The sequence below is a fragment of the Fulmarus glacialis genome, unplaced genomic scaffold (genome assembly GCF_000690835.1).
Source record: "Fulmarus glacialis isolate BGI_N327 unplaced genomic scaffold, ASM69083v1 scaffold10202, whole genome shotgun sequence".
In the NCBI taxonomy this organism is placed as follows: Eukaryota; Metazoa; Chordata; class Aves; order Procellariiformes; family Procellariidae; genus Fulmarus; species Fulmarus glacialis.
In genome coordinates, this window is record NW_009199803.1 from 11,195 (window position 1) to 33,529 (window position 22,335).

Sequence of the window (22,335 nt, forward strand, 5' to 3'; positions counted from 1 at the left end):
GAAATTGGCAAAAAAATTCACATGAAGAAACATTTTACACAATTATGTACAGAATAAAGTATGTGTCTGGTTTCTGATGATGTAAGTTTCACTCTAGTCAAGTCCTACCACAGGATGCAAAATACACCCAAAACCCTCAACTGGAACAAAAAAACAAACAAAAAACATGTACATAATCCCAGCTCTGGCTCCTCAAATATTGGGACTGGCTGGGTTCACTTCAACCCACTGGGCTTTCTGCTAAGCTTTCAGCAATTCCTGAATTTGTTGTAGCTTCCAAACTACTGTCAGCAGTTTCTGTTTGCTCAGTCTTCTTCCTCTGGATGGTGCATACTCCCTTGCCTCCTGAGCCACCCTCCTTTCTGTGTGTTTCTTTGAGCCCAGGAAGGAAAGCTTCCATGCATCCAGAAGCCTGACCTTCTGTGCTGCCTCCATCACAACTCAGTGATGGCATTTCAACAGCACCACCTTTGCTCTCCTCCACTTGCAGAAGTATCTCAGACATGGGAGAAATCCCCTGCATTTCTAGAACTGGCATGACCACTTCTGTAGTGTCACCATTTGAGGACTGCGATCCGAGCTGCGGCATAGCTGTTTGAGAAATCCGTGTGCAAAATTTATCTTCCCGACTTCCAGAAGTCAATGTAGCAAAATCAGTAATCTCTGTTTCATCCACTGTTTTTTCAATGCCCAGCTTCCTAAGTTTACTAGACTCGAGCCTAATGGATGCAATAGTTTCTAGTTTTGAGACTTCTTCCGTATTCTCGTTTAAAAGTCCCGCTGTAAGGATGCTGAAGCATTCATGTTTTACCTTAGTATCTCCCAAACCGAAATCAGTGCTTTTGAAGTCGACCTCTGCTTTCTGGGAGGGAGTCTCATTGTGTTTCACATCTTCTGATGTCAAAGAAACTTTCTTGTTATCCACACGAACATTTGCAGAGAGACTTTCAGATTGCTCAGTGTTCAATCCTGAGTGAGTGGTATTCAGATGAAAGTCGTTGGCTGCTGAGATTCTTACAACCTCATGCTTTGTTTCTGGGGAGTGGACAGCTTCTTCTGAAAGATGCTCTCTATGGAAATCTGCTGATAAAGTAACTACTGACTCTTGGACAAGATCAGAGCAAGCCCTAGAAAAACCTCCAGTCCCTACTCCTTTTGCATCTCTCTTGACAAAAACATTATCTAATGTGACATCAGATCCAGTGTGTCCTAATGATTTTTTTTCAACTTCAACTACTAATTCTACACTGGATCTGAGTTCAACAATGTTTGCAGAGCAGGCGTTGACTAACCATGCAACCTCCTGCCTTTGGGTTTGGTTATCTAATACCGCATGGCCTGAAGTTTCAGGTCGAACTTTTTCTTGAGCTTCTAACATGCTACTTCTAGTTTCTGTGTTGGCGAGACATGTGTCTGGCCATACCTCTGTCAATTCTGAAGAACTAACTTCATTAGAACCAGTTTTTATTTCTACATTTGGAGTATTTGATAGATCCCAACCACCTTCAGAACAAGAACGGGTTGTGATGACCTGTTCTTCTCCATTACTAGTTCTGGAAGTGTCCCATTCACCAGGTCTTCTTGTCAATTCTGAAATCTTATTTTGGGTTTCTGAAATTCGGGAAGCTTTGCCAAGGACTCCTGGCTGAGATACTTCCAAAGCTACACTTTTCAGTTTTACATCTTTTAAGGAGGCATCAATAGAATTCTGCTCTGTCATTACTGCTACTAAAGCTTTTTCTTTTGAAGTGTTTTGAGAATCACAGAGCAAGTCTGGACTATCAGTTTCTGAGTGAGTTATATAGTTATCACTTAACTTTTCCTCTACCAAATGAGAATTTCCCAGATTTTGAATTTCATTTTGTGTTTCAGGTAACAAAGTCTTTGGGTGTAAGCTAAGCTCAGGCTTTACTGCTTTTACTTCCCAGTCTTTCATCTCTGCATCTTTCTCCAAGGTACCAGGAACATTTGTGTTAGTAACTGCAGTTTTATTTGCATCTTCCTGTCCAACTTTCTCTTGGACCTCTGTTTTCTGCAGATCACAGAATTCCTGACTGCCTACCTGCTCTCTACCGCCTATATCCACAAGTCCAATTTCTGCAGGCATCTGGATACCAGAAGCAGTTTTTGTTTCTGGCAATTCTGTGACTGACATTTCCAATAGCTGAGGCTGAAGTGGTTTCTTGTTCATTTCAGCCTGATTCTCACCAAGAATCCAACTCCCCATTACTTGATTATTACACTGTGAGGAATCTTCTTTCAATTTAGTCTGAACATCTGTTGAAAGAGGAGTCTGAAATTTTTGACCTATGTCTTTCTGAATACCATTTTCAATGTCAGGGCTCATCTCAGTATGAAGTATTAAGGTCTCCTGAATATCAGTTTTCTCCAGTTCTGAGCTTCTCTCAGCTGAATGGACTTGGCTAACTTCAGTAGCTGCATTCTGAGAATCCTCTTTTAAGGAGGATGAGCTATTATTTGTTCTAGGGTTTGCAGATAAGTCTGCAGGTTTTGTTAGGTTAGAGTTTTCTCCATTTGGAAGTGCAGAACTTGCAAGCTTGCTGTCAGCCGAACCCTTTCCACCACTACTGTAGAAAATATCATAGAGATCTTTAGCATTGGCTGTGGCCAAGCAAGAGTTTCGTTTCTCTACCTTTTTTGCCTGTTCACTGAAAACAGTTGAAGGCGGTGGTGGTGGAGGGGGTCTCACAGGCATTGCCAGCATTGTCTGTTCACTTTCAGACACACCTGGAGCTACTTCATCTGCAGGGATGACAGCTGCCTGCTGGACCACTGGTGGAGGAGGGGGTGGTATCTCAGAAGTCTGAGAAGACTCACTTTTCTCTGCTGCTTTCAAATCCTCCTCTGCCCCTTTTAAAATTACTTCTTCTCCTCCAAAAGCTTTTGAGATAATATCCGGAGGCAGTAGAAGATCTGCATTCGTTTCTTTTACCACAGGCAGTGGTTTGGTGGTAGCTCCAGAGGATTTTATGGATAAAAAGGTGTTCAAAGGTGCTGGTTTGCTAACTGTTGCAGTAGTAGACTTCCTGAAAATCATAGTGGGGACTGGTAGATTGGGTAGAATTTTTGCTGGTATTGATGTGGAAACAACTGGTGTCCATGGGCTAGTGTGTGGAATAACAGTTTTCCCAGACAGCTTGATTTCAATGGGCTTGACATGGGGTTTCCCAGACTGACACTTGTTCTCCTCTTTGTTTCCTTCTGTACTCTCCTCCTTTGGAATAGCTCCTCCTGGGGTTTTATCCTCTCTCTCAGTCTTTTTCCAGCTAAATTTCCCAAAGGAAGTCTGGCTTGGTGATTCCTTTTTAGATTCCTCTTTCTTTTCTTCTTTTTTCTCCTCCTTCTTCTCTTCCTTCTTCAGCTTAAGCTTGATACCCATTTTTCGCCCAGAAGAATCTATTTTGCTTTGAGTTTCACTAGTCCCTTCTCCAAGCTCTGGGATGCTCTTTGCTTCCTCTTTCTTTATTATTTTTGGTTTCTTCTCATCCTTCTCTTCTTTCTGTTTCTCAACTAGTTTCCGTTTCAGCTCGCTCTGGCGCCTGCGCTCTGTTTCCAGAACTACAGCCAATCCAGCCTGACGGTCTAGATTTCTTCTCTCTTCATAGAGTGGGTTTTCATCTATGTATTTCTGTGGAAATAAATGGCACAATTTTAGCCACTGTTTCTGTGAAAAATAAATAAATAAATTCAGCTCTGTAATAGTTTTGACTTGTTCAGTAAGTGCCAGCTCAATACTAAGAGAGCAGAGAACTTCTTCCTACCAAGAAACTGAGATGCTACAAACTCCACATTCTGTAATTTAATGTGAATTGAGTGGTGGCTTGCAGCAGAGCTGGCATTTTAGAGAGTTTGAAAATCAACACTGGGACTTAAACACTGTTTCAACCTCATGCAGATGAAAGATCAGTCTCTGTGTAGTGGGAAGTCCTGCTTGTTTAGTTCAGTAGACTGTAGTGAAGATAACCAAAAACATATACTCTGTGGAGTCAAATGTCATTCTTCAGGAAAGGAAGACAGAACAAGTAGAAGCTAACACAAAGAATGACTCACTCCTGGTACACCAGTTACCAACCTTATATTTCTCATTGTGGGGATGACTTTTCACATGCTGCTCTGCTGAGATTTGATCTCCAAAAAATTCATGACAGAGCTGGCAATAATATCCAGTGATGGGAATCAGAAACTCAGAGCCTGAAAAGGCCGAAGAAAACGATCAGAGAAACAAAACTTAATAAATGCCAAGCTCTTAACAAAGTCAGATAAACATATCAAAGAACAACAGTAAAACCTCCAGCAACGTTCCTTTTGGAACAGTTAATGCTGCTCTTCTTATGATTACAGTATGGGAACCTATATACTACCAGGAGCAAACATGTAAAGTGAAGAAGCTTGATTACTATGATTCAAAAAATTATTTTAGTGCTCTCCATCGTATTAAGGCTATCCCCTATTCAAGTAGGTTAACATTTCCTACAGTCTTAATCTATTTTCCATCTTTGTGGTATAGTCTGCTTAAATACTAAACACCTGGTTTATAAAAAGAACACAAGTATTTTCATTGAAGTTCAGCAAGACTGCATCCTTGTGCCTACCGAACCAGCTGCAGTTATCTAACACACTGCAGATCCTCCTTTAGCGGGCACTACTAGAAGTATGTTACAGATTAATAAACGGAGATTGGTCACTGGCAGGCCTATTTAGACATTCAGATTTTAAATCTTATATTAATTTCCAAATCACTTACAGCCCCTTCCATATGGTTTTCTCAGATTTTCTGTATCCACACTCTACCAAATACTCATCAGTGATTTTTCAGGGACATCTCTACTAAAAACATGTTGAACAGAAGAGTCTGTTGCAAGACTGTGTGGAGTACTGTACAAGATCTGCCCAAACACAGCAAGCTTTTATGGTCATGTTCTAGATTCTAGTATGTTAGCAAAAATCACTTCAGTACTACACTGGAGAAAGCAAAAGTCACCTGGTATTCAAAATAAAAAACTAAACTCTAAAAAGAAGAGAAGGAACCATGCTATGTTTTCCTATGCTCTTGCTTCATGACCTTTTCCACAAGAACAACCAGGAAATTACATCACTTGCCTTTTACCTAATAATACAGTATCTATACGTGCTCCTATAACAAGGTAAAGTTTTGAAATTCCTTTCTCTGAGCAACTGGAACCTGCTGGAGGGCAAAGGGAAATGATACTCAAGTTAAAAAAAATTAACGTACCTTTGGCAGGAACAGTTATCTTATCGATGCGTTTTATGGAGTCTTGTTTGGTCTCACTCTGGGTCTTCGAAGCCCAAGGTCTGTTGTAAGGATCCAGGGTCTATTTGCACAGTGACAGAGGTATACAGGCTCATATATTACACTAGCAAGGCAAGTACACTCGTCTTTTTCCTTTTTAACATCCTCTCAGAACACTGAACATTAAAATCAACGTGCAAATATTTACAGGAACTATGTTTTCCTCTCTTTTACCCCTCCCATTTTGCTATTTATAATGAGAAAATAACCTGTGAAAAGGGTAAAACGTAAATGATAGCAAAGGACAGGTAAACATATGAAACACAAATATCAAATGCTAGTTCCCGAGCGAACTGAACACAGGCCCCATTTACACTAGTCAGAACACACCAGTAGCTGTACAAACTGCTCAAGTCCAACACTAGGGAAAAAGAATTTGATAAGCAACTTCTTGGGTTCATTATTACTTCAGGTTCTCTTGTAAAATGTAGTTCTGTGATGTATGTTTTAGTGTTAGTATTTATAGCAATATGAAATGCACTTAGTGAAGGAAGCCTGCAACATACCTGTCTGTGTTTCTTATTATGCATGTGTGTGAAAAAGTCAAACATGGTCCCGCAGATGGTATTGCAGTCTTTGCACCAGTGGTTCCCTGCATCATAATATTCATAAATATTGGCCAACTGGAAAGGATGTTTGGAGGACTGTGAAGAGGATTCTGCTGGCTTCGGGCTTCTACCTCTGGGTTTTTCATTAGGAGTTTTTGATTCCTAAATTGAACAAAAGGAAACACTTCTCTAAGACAAGGCAGGACAGACACAACGCTCTAGAACTCAGAACCTGCCTCCAGCAGAAGCCACACACACACACACAAAAAAAAAAAATATATCACCTGCTTTTCAGCGCCCAGGCTAATTCCACCGTTTCAGAGAGCTGGTATTGCCGACTAAGATGCTGCGTGGCCGCAGTGAAGAGCTTCCAATAAGGCTCCGAGATGTAATGGCTGGATGGTTGTAGGTAATCAAGGAACCAAATGAACAAATTCCCTATGGCATGCACCCTTCCCACTTTATGGGTTTCACAAAAAGATCTGAATAGTTCCAATTTACCATACTAGCCAAACAGTGCCCGGAAGACCCAAAATGCTTCCCCTAGGAGCATTCAGAAGTTACTATAAAAGTAGCTTGGATGAAAGCAGAATGAAAAAGGAAGTAAGAATTAGTTGACTAAAAGTATTTAACTCAATCAGCTTTATCAGATTATTTGAAAGTTCCTGAATTCTCCAGAAGACTCGTTGCTTAGCAATAATAGAAAGATGGTGTTTTGTTAATTACCTAAGTATATAAGGTGAAGCATCTTGTGATTTAAGCATGTGATATTTGCATTTACATTGATTTGTACAGAAAGACGCCATGCAGTGATACGCAGACATTTCAGGACTCTAACCAAAATACTACACTAACACTGCAGAGTAGCAAAACAAATAATCCCTGAAACAGATCATGAATGAGCCCTGCTAATTTAGATTACGATAGTACTAGATGTATTTTGAGTTTTGAGTTACATTTTCAATGGCTGAAAGCCAATTATGTTATCACTTCTAATCTGCATGGCAGTCTGGAAAGAATAGCATGTTAACTTAGCAGACACGAGTTGGTTGCATGATTTCCAAGTTATTCACGATCGGTGTTGAACAAATTTACTTAAGCAGATTCAAAATTGTTAAATAACATCTGCCTTACTTGAAATTTCTTTTGATAAACAGGGATAGATTCTCTCCTGTTAACGCCACCCCACACAATATACATTGTAAATCAAACAATGAAGAGACACCCAGCCACTATGCACCCCAGAGATATCCATAACCCAATACAATCTAGTTCTTGGTAGCAGAGTAGGAAGTGACCCAGTGAATATTTGCATATATTCTGTCTGCAAGAACATAGCAAAGCTGACATTCTCTTAAACAATGAGAAGATCAACTTATGATCTGCAGGAAGTGCATGGAAGGATGTTCATGATGTCTGAGAAGTGTCACTGTTATTTACACCCAATATAGCCTATAAAAATACTATCTCAATCAGAACTTTAAAAAGGCAATGCTTCTCACATAGGTAGGTGACAGCCAACTCTTAACCCCAGATTGTGCTTAACCCCAGCTCAAAGATGCCTTTATAATTTGCTGCTATTTAGAGCCCAGAAGGGACGGATCTGTCTGTTTAGTACAACAAGGCCAGCTTCACCTCTGCACTGACTATGTAACTCCAACACACAAACACAGGTTCAGCTACAAGGGACCACATGGTAGCTTGCAAATAAGCAGAAAGGCGTACATTTTTGTCCTTAGGTTGGCAGAGTCAACAGATCTTAGTGTCAAAAGGCCTGCACCGTCTTTCTTTTCATTAAAAAAAGTTAACAATCAGAATTACAAGGTGAATCTTAGAGACTAAGGGCAGTGTCCTATGTGCCTATAGATATCTGAAAATACTAAATGTTCCTGGCCAGAATTCAGAATTTTACATATTAAAATAAGGAACTATGAAAAGGGGATCAAGTCATTATGGGTTTGGACAATACAAACAATGAAAGTTAAAATAATGGAAAATATATTCACACATGCCATATCTCAAGATAAGAAAGCAATATAATTTAATGCAATGTAGGATTTAACAAACATTGTTGCCTACTTTAGTTTTATGATATGGTGACTGAAGCAAATGATTTGTAAAAATAAGTGGATACTAGACTTCAGTGATGTTTCGAGAAACAACAAAAACAAAACACAAAAGCAAGCCTTAAAATGAAAGACATCTAATGAGTTCTCTGAACCAGACCAGGATGAAGCATAAGGAAAAGTTTACAGGATACACAGATTGGAGTGACCTTGTAGGAAATAACTCTTACCCTACCAACATTTTCCTCTCTGCAAAAACTATACAGTAAGGTCTACACATAAAGCATCTACCATCTCCCATCAGCTATTTCAGTTACATATTTGAATAAACATCTGAAAAGCAAGATAATTAATCTCCCAAATACATGCATAACCTTTCAGATGTTACTATAATACTCTACTTCCAAAGTAAGAACTATCTTTTAGAATGCGATAAGCCTGTTTTGGTATATCCAGCACTCAATAGTATAGACCATGTCAGAGAGACCATACTGATGCATACTGATGTTTCTTAAGAGAGACCATGTAGCATGTACGTAATAATCACGTTAAGCTGACAATCATATGTAAATCTTGCAATTTGTTAATATCATCACCCACTGAGAAGACCAACATGCTCCAAACTTGCAAAGAGCTTTGCTGCTACAAACATTCCTCCTTGACAGGCCATGCCACAAACGTTGTAGAGAAAAAAAGTCTGTCCTGGTATGGCATTGAGACCGAACAGCTACAAACACTCATGATACTGTTCAATCCAACCAACACCTCAGCAAAACCAAGATCAAAAACAGTAAGTGGTACTGAACTGCACAAGCCCCTGAGGGAAATTATAAACACTGATACATTGACTCTCACCTGCATGCACCATCTAAACCAGCGTATGAGATGTGATAACAAACGACATCAAATGATCCTCTAGTAAACGTTTGGGAGCAGCTGTCTCCACAGTGCCCTCTTCTCTTAGTGGGAATATGATTAGCACACAAGCCAGAAGACTTTACCTTGTTGGAGGAAGATGTTTTCTCCAGACCTTTTGCATTTTCTGACTTGCTGTTCTTTTCCGAGGAATCTTTGGTTTCCACAGATGATTTCCGGGGTTTTTCAAATATGTTAATCCCCAGGATTTGTGCTACTTTGTCAAGCTCAGACTGCTTCTTGTCAGCTGCATCAGATTCTTTGTGCAGCTCTGAAATCTCCTTCATAATATTCTCCTGTAGTCTGTTCACCTCAACCAACAAGGGGTCTTTATGTCCATCCTTCTCACGACGTTTTTTCCTCAACATCTCTCCTGAGCCAATCAAGGAAGTAGAAGAGTTGGAAATGCAACAGGAAAATTGTCTTAAGATCTGTACAACTATTCCAGCAACAAGTAAAATACTAATATAAAATATTACAGCCAAATCTTAACTAGGAGGTTGTAAAGATGGAACTGACTCTCAGGTACAGCATCACTAAATCTGCACAATCCACCTCTATAAGGATTGACTTAATATATCCCCTAACAGAGGCACCATAATCCTCAAGAGAGAGAATCAATTTAATAACCACTATCTTCCTGTGTGGGAATAACAAGCAAAAGTTAATCGTACATTCTAACCTGAAAGTATCATTTTCCAAAGACGGGGGAAATTAGTATTTACTTGGACCAAACAAAAGTTTTAAAAATAAAAAAAGTTAGCTCTGTCTAGAGAAGACTTTTCCCTCTCCAAATAAGATTCATGAAAAATTGAAAGGCACGCTGACATGTCTTCAGTTACAATTTCTTGCTTCTTCTAAAGAAGCACTAAAATGCACAAAGTGTAATTCATTTAACTTATCAAGCTGCCAAAAAAGATGCAAGAGCAACTGTTTGCTTCAGTGTAACAGCCAAATGTTGACATAATTAATTTTAATATAATAATTAGGTCACTGCTTTCTCAAGAGTTCTGCATTGCCCGGAGTATGAAAATACCAGTTTTAAACTACACACTATTATTATTTTGGTCTTCACTCTCCTCGCAGGTACTGGGACTTGTGACACGTCTCAGTGGAAAAAAAAAAGCGGGGGGCTGGGATGCACTGTACCTTGCTGTTTACGAAGCCTATCCAATTCAGTCTTGAGATAGTAAAGCTTCTTCTGCCGTGCTTCTCGTTCATTCTTCAGTTTTTCTCTCTCTTCTATCACCTAAACAGATTGGAAGGGGACTGGATTTTCTTCTCTTCCCAACACAAGTTAATTAGTCTTGCAAGAATGACAGCAAGACCTCAGTTTGCCAGTCACAGAACACTGCTCACTATTCTCAAAATGTTCTGGAGTATTTTAACACAATACACCTCTTCCTCTGCACCTGCAGGTAACTATATCATGTGCTCACGCTTCAACCCTATATGAAGGCTTTTTTTTTCTTGGGCAGTGTATTCCCCAAAACTGCTTTGTTTGTTGCACCATTTCCCAAGGCACTTAGGCTCAGCTGACTATCTTCTACAGGGGTGAGCAAAACCAATGCTAAATGGCTCTTCAAAACTCACGCAGTATCTCTACAGCTGGCTCGCTCTATCAGTGACAAAAGACTTCACAGCCCTTCACCTTCCCTCCTGCTTTGACTCTGGCCAATTCTAGCTATTATTTAGGCTTGTGCTTCAATCTGATCGTAACTGTATCACCAAATATATTATGCAGGCATATCTGTCTGAAATTAAACACCTGGATGAAGTTTGTTTCTTGCTCAATAAGGTAAACTCTGGCATGAGCAGCTCACAAATCTGCTTTTCACTGGTTTTCATTGATTCTCACAGAACGAAACCAGACAATATGCTAAAATGAAACCTGAAAAGTTCTTTCAATTTCCTTCCCAGCTTCATTTTTCAAGAGACAAATCCCAATTTTTTTGCCTTCACAATGCTCTTAAAGCTTACTACTGACTCCTCCCTTGAACAAACAACAACTGACCTAAGGCCTTGTCTTCCCTAGAGAATCACTACTACTATGGCAATGTAAATGTTGGCAGGATCCCTAGATTCTGCCCAGAATAAGCCCTCGAAGGAGTTCTACCAACACAGTTAGGCCATGTCTTAAATGCCACAAGTTTTTCAGTTTTTTGTGTTGTTTTTTTTTAATCACCAAAACACCATTCTCTCATTCTGGGTTTTCTGCCAGCATAGGGGCATCAACTGGAGCATGCAAGTTTTTATACTCCAAGCCATCCCAGCAAAAAAAGGGTAGACTAAGCCCAAGCCAAAGACGTCTGTAGTGCAGACAAAGCCCTAGAAGTTCTGCCAAGATGCATAGGTGAGCTACCACGGTATGTCATGGCAGGAGAAAACCACACACCTTCATCCAACAGAGCTCTTCCAGAAGTGCCAAGTTTCATTAACAACAAAATTTCAACCTTGTCAGCTGAAGAAATTATTATTCCTGCAAGCAGTGAAAGCTCACTTATCTGCCGATGTAGCATTTTAAGTCACTTCAAACAAAAAGCAGAGAGGTTATCTCAGACCAAAAATTTAAAGTGATTTCTTTTGAGCCTCTCTTGGATTCAGTGGTCCATCTTTCCATGGCCTGATTTGTTCTGAAGAGTGTGATATAACTGAGTAGGCAAAAAGCTTCCAGCCTCTGCCATGTGCTGCTCTTCCACTAGCAGATCTACCAACACAATGTGTCATTAGCACAGGTACACTGGAAGAATGTCTCTAATGCAGATGTGCATATGTAGATGAAAAATCAGATATGAGCCGGCAATGTGCGCTTGCAGCACAGAAAGCAAATTGTATCCTGGGCTGGACAAAAACCATGCCCAGCAGGTTGAGAGAGGTGATTCTCTACCTCTACTGTGTTCTCGTGAGACCCCACCTGGAGTAATGCATCCAGCTCTGGGGCCCCCCAGCAAAGGACAGACTTGGACCTGTTGGGTCCATGAAAATGATTAGAGGGCTGGGACACCTCTCCTATGAAGAAAGGCTGAGAGAGTCGGGGTTGCTCAGCCTGGAGAAGAGAAGGCTCCAGGGAGACCTTATTGCTGCCTTTCAATATATAAAGGGGGCTTATAAGAAAGATGGAGAGAGACTTTTTACCAAGGCCTGCAGTGACAGGACAAAGGGCAACGGTTTTAAACTAAATGAGGGTAGATTTAAATTGGACATAAGGAAGAAATTTTTATGATGAGGGTGGTGAGACACTGGAACAGGATGCCCAGAAAAACTGTGGATGCCCTATCTCTGGCAGTGTTCAAGGTCAGGTTGGATGGGGCTTTGAGCAACCATCTAGTGAAAGATGTCCCCGCCTACGGCAAGGGGGTTGGAACTAGATGATCTTTAAAGGTCCCTTCCAACCCAAACCATTCTATGGTTCTATGCCCTTATTTTAACAACAAAGATTGAGTGGACACCAGTTTGAAAATCCAAACAACTTTCAGGAATCTTCCAGTCCTTTGAGAGTTATATAACTACAGTTTCCTATTTAAAATATGTTCTTCCCCACTACTCTCTAATTATCATACAAACCAAGGTAAATAGAAGAGGAAAACATTAACACCCATAACCTAAACTGGTGTCAGATGCACCAAGTAAAGAACAGTTTCCCTTAAGTTCTTCTGATTTTGTGATTCTTATAAGAGATAATTAATAGAAATGTAGAGGGAGAATTGTATGCAACTGTGAACGACGACATCCTTTAGTATGTATTTAAGAATGTCTAATATAGGTATAACCATGGTATTATTGTACCATGTACCATGTTCAGATGGAGCCTCCTGTGTTTCAGTTTGTGCCCATTGCCTCTTGTCCTGCCACTGGACACCACTGAAAAAAGCTCAGCTCCATCTTCTTTATACCGTCCCTTCAAGTATTTACGTATCTAGATATCTCCATTTCAATTTCTAAAGCTCAGCGGAATAAAGCCAAGCTGTGGCCACCATGTGTTTTTTCTGTAAGATTTTGACTGGCCCCAAGAACTTCAGCTTTGTGCTTGATTTCATCTGTTCAGCCATAACCTATGGGCATACAGCCATAAGCTATAGGTGTACAACTCTGGGGGATTTTAAATGCATTTTTTAAAATTGTCATAGAGTAATATAGACAAATGCCTAGAAATCTTTAACAAAAGCTAATTTAGTCCAATTGCTTTTAAACTGGATTTACTTGGGAAAAAAAACCACACGTACCTGAAAAGGAAAAGCTTCTACCCCAGCAATCAAGCAGTTCAACATATTTTGATGGATTAGCATAGATAACATACCTTCTGCTTTTGAGCTGCCCTATTTTTTTCATCCGACATCTTTTCTGTGGTATTTTTGAGAGGGTGTGAAGACAGCCGAAGGGGCACTTTGGAATGAGCAGGAGTGGTAGGGACATGAACGAGCACAGAACCATCTCTTTTTAAATCAGGGATATCCTTTCCCATAGAAACTGTCTCAATTACGCGGAGGTTGGGACGTGTGGGGTTTGCTGACATGGCCATAGTAAGAAGACCATGAGCTTCTGGCAGTGTAGGATTAGGCTGCTGGGCAGGGGGGTACATAGTCCAGCTAGGGGCTGCGTACGCCATATAGTGCCCATATGCATCGTATCCTGGAGGAGCCATTGTGGGAGGTGGATAGTTTTGGGGCATTTGAGTGGCAGTGAACTGGGAATAGTTGGGAATTTGGTATTGGGAAACAGAAGTAGGTGTAGGCGGCAAACTAGCAGGAGCTGGTGGAACTGAGGGAATGAGAGAGACAGAAGGAAGAGGCTGTTCTGGTGCACATGGAGGTATATCCTGTCCCACTGGCTTGTTCTTAGTATATTCTGATTTCTGAAGGGAGGATGCATCTTTAGACTGCTGGAAAGAGACTGGAGGTGATGCTGAGCGCTGCTGGCCTGACTCAGGAGAACGAGTGTCACTCCGGCTGCGACGCAAGTCCCAAGAATCCAGTCTGCGAGGATCTGAAGAGCGACGATCAGGAGAACGAGATGCCAACTTTTTGCCATGAAGGCGTTCCTGGGTACGAACAGCCAGTTTTCCAATTTCAGCAACACCAATGTCAAGTCCAATGGTTTTGAGTAAGTCATGGATCTTTGCATACTCAGCATTAGGCTCTTCTAAAGGATCCAGCTTGACAGCTGGAGCAGGAGAAGGAGGTGGGCTCACTTTCTGGCTTATTACCTCATTGCCACAACTCACTAGGGGCTTCTGAACGGGGAGAGATTCAGTTTTGGTGTCTTCATCCTCATCACCATAAAGAAATTTCTCTTCATCCTCAATGTCAGGAAAACTACGCCTCCTCTTCTCCTGAGCACTGACAGAATCAGCCATCATGCCCAGAATTCGGGAGAAACCACTGCCATCCTGACTGGCCCTCTCGTGAGGCAGCAGGAAGTCAGTATGGCGATCAGCAGGCTCTGACTTGGGTTCTACCTTTTCCTTGTGACTTAAGAAGCTTCCAAACTTCTCTTCAAACGTGAAAGTGTCTTTGGGAGCCCCAGAAAGTGGGTTCCACTCATATAAACTGTCACGCAACTCCTTGTTTGCAGACTCCACAACAGAGTCTTTGTTAAACCGTTTGAGAAAGTTCTCCACTTCAGAGGCAAAAGGAGCCGTATCGTTGCTCTGGGGCAAAGACGAATGACTGGAAAGAAGCGGAAGATCCTTGCTGGGAGCTGCACTGCTTGAAAAGCTCTCAGGCTGAAAGAGAGAGAAATTACTATTTACTAGAGCACCTTCTGAGGGGAATATGCACCTCACAGAACAAATAAAGGAACATGATAATTTCTCCTTCAGTTCACAGCTGAAGAAAAGAGAAAAGACAATATACAGTGGAAAGAGAACACAGAAGATTACAAAACAAGTTGCCTCATGATTCTGGAATGTCATGTCCAGCAATGAACACTTATCCCAGAGAGTACACAAAATCACAATTATATTTCATTAATTTTTTGCAAGGGTAAGAACTGAAATTTTTAAATTGAAATGCCATAACATAAATTTGGCTACGCTTTGAGTTTAATCACAGACAAATAGGATTTCAACACCTTAAGACAGGTAAAACCAACTGCACTGGGATTATTCCTAGTCACTTCTTCAGATATGCGTAATTAATGCCATATTAAATAGGATTTCCAATAATAGGTATAGAATGGGATCCTCAGTATTGGGGCACCTCCTGAGATAAACATGTCACTGTCAAACCAAAACTGATTAGTACAACAGGCAGATCAAAAGCGATACACTAAAACATGAGAGAAGAAAAGTCAATTTATCACAGTGGTCGCAACTGCTTATCCTTCCATGCTCTAATTTTGAGACTCAATTGGTATAGCTTGGATACAAATTAAGTAGGGTTGATCCCAGTCTACACTCCAAAGGGAAAAAAATAAAGAAACTTGAAGATGTTTTCAGCCAAAGGAACTGAGGATGCATTACACAGTTCTCTAAGTCTATAAAGAAACAAGAAAGAGGCACTGTGACAGGCACAGAGCTTCGATCAACATCCTGACTGCCTGTGGTACAAAAAGACTCAGCTTTTCTACAAAAGCTGGCCCAGATCTCAGTATCCTGGGCTGAATTTCAACAAGGACATTTTACTCTGATTTTATATATATATGATTCTTGATTAAATGCCTTCGCTGTTTAAAGTTTCTAATGCAATCCTAACTTGTATAGGCCTGCAAAAAGATACCTGTCCTCTCAAAGACAGGATAATGTAAAGATTTGGCTTTTCTATTTTGGAAATCAAACTAACATTCTGTGTCATGAAGTGACCGTTTTGGAAAGTAGAAACATACAGACAGACAGAGGTCAAACCTGAATAGGAGACTCTACTTCCATCTCCACTCGTTTCTTCAAAATAGATTTTTTGGGCATGGATGGGATTTCCTCAGGCCTATAAGTATACCGAGGCTCAGAAGTCTGTAGTGTGTTAGTCAAGCCGGGGATCACATAACCACTGCCTGAAACATCATGATTCAAGTTTCTACTACGCTCTTCTTCTTCTCTTTTCCTCCTTGCACGGTCAAGCTCTCGGAATTCTTCATTCAGGTATGACGGGCTCGGGCTTCTACTGCGGCTGCGGCTTCGTCTGCGATAGTTTCGCGTTCCTGATGAGAAACCCTGATGCTCTCCACTCACACCATGCATCTTCTCATCCTTTTCGTACCGTGGACGCTTTATTTCTCGTCCCCTCTCTTCTGGCCTCGATGGGTAGGAGGATTTCCTGAGTTTGTCACCATCTCTGTCAGATCCACGAGGCAGCTCTTCTCTACGACCATAATGCGGACTATAATCTGAACGATGGAGGAAAACATCTCGGTTGCGGTAGTCTTCATCATGTCTCATGATGAAGGGACTTGAAGGTTGATCTTCATGCGATGGGTATCTCTCAAGGCCTCGAGGACATGAGAGGCCTCTAGTGAATATTGGACCATCAGCCATATCATCCCTGTGTAAGAGAAGCATAGAATAAACTTAGTACTTGAGTCAGAGTAAACTAAGTGTTACTGCTACTCAGGAGTAAGAAATTTCCAAATCAGTTTCAGAATAACATCTCTATCATCTAACAGAAGCAACATTTTATGTACTTAAAGGGCAGGGGAGAGAGGGAGACTTATTTTAATGGTACTATACATCCCTCCTACGAAGTCACCTGCAAACACAGCGTCATGAACAATTCAACTTATACTGCAGAAGGAGAGCTTTGAAAAATTGATAGGATGGATTTATTTCTATGAAGGAAAAAGACTACACATTTTTAAAAAACCATTACTATCGTATTTCAGACCACAATCCCTTTCCTCATCTCTCCCAGCAAGATGCCAAGGTCACATTTCATATGAATTATTCAAGGCATAATTCAGTTTCACGCTGGCAAATGCAACCAGATCCTCTTTTTATCTTCAGCTGTGGACGAGGGCCACGAATTCTAGCAACATTTTCTGTTGCAACAGATCTGTAGACAGGACTGTCACTAATCACATGAACTGCTACACCCAAAAAGAAGCACAGTTTTTGATAAAGTATCTATGAACCAGGGATAGTAAATTTAATAGAATCATTCCCTTGTGCCAGCCCCTGCATTATTACACAACTGGCACAACACCAGAATAACTAGCTACATCTCTTGGAGTATCTTCTTTTGGACCGATTCCTACACACACCTCCAATTAGGAGTACTGTTTGAACTAAGTCCTTTTTCCCTACCCCTAAAAACTTTTTTGGGACTGTTCTTTAGATCAGGCAGAAACAAACCAAACCAACTGCTGTTTTTACTCACAGATATTTCAAAAATATAGTAAGATCCTCCAAGAATGGGAAGCAAATATACTCCTTAAGTGATATCAATGGGACAGAAACCCTAAGAAATGTCTTGTCCCAGTGATCAAGACATCAACTTGAGATAAACTATGTATGACTGTCTGAATCTTCAAAAATCACCTCCTCCTACTGAGAAAAGTCCCTCCATAGATCTGAGAAGGAACAAATCATGTCATGCCAGATGACATCTTCAAAAAAATTTGCAGATAAATTATAGCCCCAGTTTTTAAAGTCACCAAACTACAAGAACAACAGACATAAACAGACAAGGTCTTTTTCTTGAATATTTTCATAATTCACTCATGCATATTTAAGAACAAAACGAACACAAAACTTCACTTTATCTCTAACCTGCATCATTTCAAAGCATTTCATGTTATTAGATGCTTTATCAGTCCAACACATCTTGTAAGGCAAACATGGCATACACCAGTACCCACAGTATTAGATGGTACCTTTTCAGTTTCCAGCAAACTACGCACATCCACCACCTCCAAAAGCACCAGAATATCTAAAAAGTAGCTAGAATTAAATTTCATACATAAACGTTGCTCTTAACAGCCTACATAAAGGTATGTCTATCCCCAGAGAACCTGCTAAACCTATTCAAGCTGCATGAACACACCTGGTGGAGTAACAGATGTATCTCACCATACACCTTCAGCTGATTTTTGTACAAATAATTTGCATGCATGCTTGCCAGGTGTCACCTACAATTCAAATGCTCTGACTGCAGTGACAAAGCAGGAGGAGTATTTAATCATACTTCAAAAGAAAGGAACAGCAAACCTACTATACTTACAACTAGAAAGATGTTCCAAATACACTCTGAACAGCTAAAATACCCACAGATTAAATACAGGTATGAGGAAAAGGATTACTTGCCTTACAGAAACTGTGATTCTTTGAAATATGTTTTCTGTAAATACAGGCCAACAGAGATATGTCCCTCTTAACTGGTTTGGGTGTTTTCAGTCAGCAATGTCCACTACAGGCTATTGCATCCCTGAGAGAGGATACAAGGTGGTACCACTGTGACCATTCCGATTCCTTCACCAACACAGAACCCACGAATTACTGGAATGTGCAGTTTCAGGGAAGGAGAGCAGGCCATAGACTACATAGACATGATGCCTCAGAGACCTACAACTACTGTAAGGTAAGTTTACTTTCTGGCATACTTATTCACATACATAGAAGCAGAAATAAATAACGGTATTCTGCTGTCAGCAACCAACAGGACTCCACCTTAACAGACAGTCTTTGAATAGAAAATCAGATGAGCTACTTGTACTCAAGCCAACAGTCACTCTTGATATTATGCCAAAAAAATGCTATTTCAGAGCACAGCTTAACACAGACCAAGTCTCTGCAGTGATATGGTCTAATCTTTTGGCTTAACCTCAGATGAAAGAATTGGTGGGATGCTCTGTATAGCTTATGCCAGCTCAGATAGTAGTAGCATGTCTTAAAAATACTGACAGAGGAAGAGATGGAAGACAGGGAGAGAGATAAGATATATTCTTCAATTTGATAGACCGAGATTTTGGAAGACAAAAAAATACTAATCTGTTGAAGCAGAAGACTGAAGCTGCTTAGGTGACCTTGAAGTCACAGGCCAGCAGCATTCAGTATGCTTACTTAGACATGTGCAGAAGGCCAGCTGCCCTAGAAACTCGGGGCAAGTTCTTACAGATGTTTTAGGATGGACCTGCACGTGGACACACACCCTGAGAAATTCTCCTGGGGCACCCTGAAAATCCACAACTGCAAGAGAATCCAAAAGCATCCCTGATTTCCATCGTTTGGTTTTTATTTCCTTTATAGGCTAATGAACCATCCCAAGGCCCTGCAAATTACAGAGAATAATTTGTAAAAGTGATTGCTTGAAATCTCTGAGTAGTTAGCGAAAATAGCTGAGAATAACTAAATTCAGACTTATTTGCTCCAATTACTTCAAAATTTGAAGAGACATCTTCAGAAAACACCCTATTTTTTTCTTTTTTTTTTTTTTAATGTGAATGGGAACGTACCACATGCCAAATAAGAATGTGATATGCCCAGTATTAAGCCCAATGATGATTCACAATAAGGGCTACTTTAAAGCCCAGTGATAGGTATAAAGCCAGTGACCTAGTACCAGGGCAGCCTCTCAGAGGGGAAAAAAAACACACAACGAAAAAATACATGATAAACAACATCCTTAACTGAATACAAAGCATCTTTTAAGAACAACCAAAATGGCTAAACAGTGAAGAAGTCTGGAAGTCAGAAGCACTACCTAGAAACTTTAGGAAAAGCTAAGGGATGACTAGGTTGTCACACACTTTAGGCTTCTGGACAGTGGGCACCATTCAGACAAGTGCAGCCAGCACAAAGAGATTGGACAAAAAAAAAAAGTAAATGTAACTACATGGAGTTCTTGCATACCTACACTACAAATATATGGGAAGTCACTTAAAAACTGAGGTCTACACAGTCTCACACTCTCTTATTCTCATTCTGATTCATCTGTCACTTTTATACCTTCTCAGGAGTCTATTCTGACCATTTTTTTACATCTATGGGTCCTGTAACAGAGATAAAGTGAAAGTTCTTTGTCATTTTCACTCACGTTAAAATAAACTCCACTGTACCTGACATTACTTCTAACCATGCATCATAATCACAAAACAGGTTAAATATAAAACCTCACTGGAGAAAAGGAAGCAACGGGACAAACACACACACACACCCCCGCACGTTCTTAATTTGCCAGAGCAGTGCCCGTTCTCCTACATACCATTTCCTGCTCCTTCTAACCACTGTACTCTCCCTGGGCATATGCACACATCTCATTCAGAAGACTGCAGACTGCACAGGGGATTTACAAATCAAACACTGATCCCAGGAAAACTGAGGTAAAGGCATAGAAGTGACAGTACTGAAAACTAAACTCTCATTTGGTTTTCCGCACCTGCTGAAACTTAACCTTACACTTGAGAAAGACAGGAAATTCACTTATTCTGCTCACTTCTCTCTTTTTCTCTCTTTTTTTTTTTAACAGTTGGGGATATTTGCATAAAAAATTAAAGTTATAGTGCTTTTTTTGTGCTGGATGTTTATCTCTGACCTGAAACTGCAATTGTCTGCTCTGGGGCACAAACTATGCCATCTTTAACTTTGAAATTCAAGACAAAGAAAATTATTTTATTTCCACAAAGTCTTCTGATTTTATTTCTTTTCCCAGATTATACCTGTTCTTCTACTGAAGGCAAAGATTTCCAAACAGTATCTACTAATATTTATACTTCACTGTTCACAGCAGTATTTTTAACATAAAAGACGTCTCTTCATTAACTAGGTTTCTCTCCAATTCCAAACAAGGGACTCTAAGAATTCTAACACTTATTTTATCAGGTATGAGATAGTCTGACTAGGTTCACTTCTCCTCTGCAGGGTTTTTAAAGTCAAAAATAATAAATTTTCTTCAAGCTACACTAGAGCTTTTTTCTGGACTATTCTCAAAAATCAGGAAAGTAGATTATTCCTCCCAACAAATGAGGAAGCTTTACACTATCCATAAACAACCTTCCTTTCAGTCAGGACTAGGTAGGTTCATAAGAAACAGAATAAGGTGGCTGAAGCTGTGAAATGTCAAATGAAGCAGCTCCCTCCTACAATATACTCTAGACACATTTAGTTTATATGGGTTTTAGAAGCAATTGGCAAAAATCAAAGAAGTTATCTGTTTAGAGTTACTACGAACACAGACAGTGACTTTTTTTCAGGAATCCCCTGCACCACAGTCTGCTGGAGGCTGGGGGAATATTCCAGGGAAGCATCACTACATGCTTGCCCTCTTATCGTCATTCCCTAGGCTAATCAGATGTTCGGTCTCACCCGGTACAGCCATTCCCATGTTCTTACTGTTTCACACATTTGAATCCCCATCAGTGGAGGACCATACCTGTCACTCAGGTTATCAATTGGTGAGCCCAGTCTATCAGGCAGCCTCCTTCGCTCTGGTGTGCCAATGCAATACCGGTCATTACCAACAGTAATCCGCAAACTCTGTTCCAGTGAAGACTCAGAGCGGAGACTCGGTGAACGTCTCTGTAAATTGAAGAAAGAGTGCAAGCCCATCAGTCAGGGAATTTTAATCTCAGCTACAGAAAGGCAAGTGACTCTGCTCTACTTAATATACAAGACTTGGGGTGGATGGATCAATTAAAAAATCAAACTAGAAGAACAATTGTTCCAAATATTTCAATTGTCTTTAGTTACTAAAGAAAGGCAAGGGTATTGAGTGCATTTAATTTCTCATCCCAGCTGCCAATAACGCGCTCTATATTTACATTATCTAAAGGGGAAATTTTCAACTCAAAAATACATTTCACAAAGCACCATTTTGGAAGGTGGAAAAACAGAGAGAAGTTCAAGAAGTCCCAGAGTTGCTGCTGTCCTCCCTTCTTTGTAGAGGAGAAGCAGCTAAACAAACATTGCATAAAAAACAGTGCCAGGAATTTCTTAATAAAAGTGTCTGGATTTCTGGTCCTTTCCAGCTTTAATAACAACATGAACCAAAGTATAAACCAGTGTAAACAACAGTTTTCCTAGCAGTGATGTTTTCAACCGTTTTTCTCACATCACACTGCTTTCAGCATATAAGCGCAACATAATACTAAAAACACCAGTGATTACAGAAACACCTTCTATAATAGCATTCCCATTATCATTATTTATTACTGGTAGAGCTAAACTAGAGCTAAGTAAAGTTGCCTTTGAAAAAACTACAGCAGAGAAGGCCTGAGCTAACTGCCTCTGCACAGACCTTCCTTCGGACACATACTCAATACAGAAAATGTCATTACTGGTTAAGTTATGCTTAACGAGTTATGCCCCACATCATTCTAGAATATGGCACTAGAATACAGGAATGATCGAAGTAAGGGGAGTTCCATAAGGAACAGATAAGGCTTCCTGAAAACAGAGATACTTGATTTACTTTTTTAAACAAACACGGTTTAGATTCTGCTTAATAGGAAGCAATGAACCAGCTTCTGTTCTGCCAAACCAGTCATGCACTGCGTATTGCTTTCACCACTGAAAACTGCAGTAACAAGCAGCAGGTGCGCTATGCTGTCT

The 22,335-nt window shown here is 40.3% G+C and overlaps 1 protein-coding gene across 1 annotated transcript; it reads right to left on the reverse strand.

The window, feature by feature from the left end:
* Positions 1–220: 220 nt before the first annotated feature.
* On the reverse strand, positions 221–21,297 carry ZNF318 (zinc finger protein 318). The gene is made up of 9 exons (XM_009573373.1): positions 21,158–21,297; positions 15,703–16,336; positions 13,159–14,583; positions 10,011–10,110; positions 8,948–9,234; positions 5,839–6,042; positions 5,255–5,354; positions 4,094–4,212; positions 221–3,649 (listed from the first exon to the last, which is right to left on the reverse strand). Exons 2-9 carry the CDS (start codon positions 16,327–16,329, stop codon positions 221–223), a joined length of 6,291 nt encoding a protein of 2,096 aa, XP_009571668.1. The 5' UTR covers positions 16,330–16,336; positions 21,158–21,297.
* Positions 21,298–22,335: the final 1,038 nt, after the last annotated feature.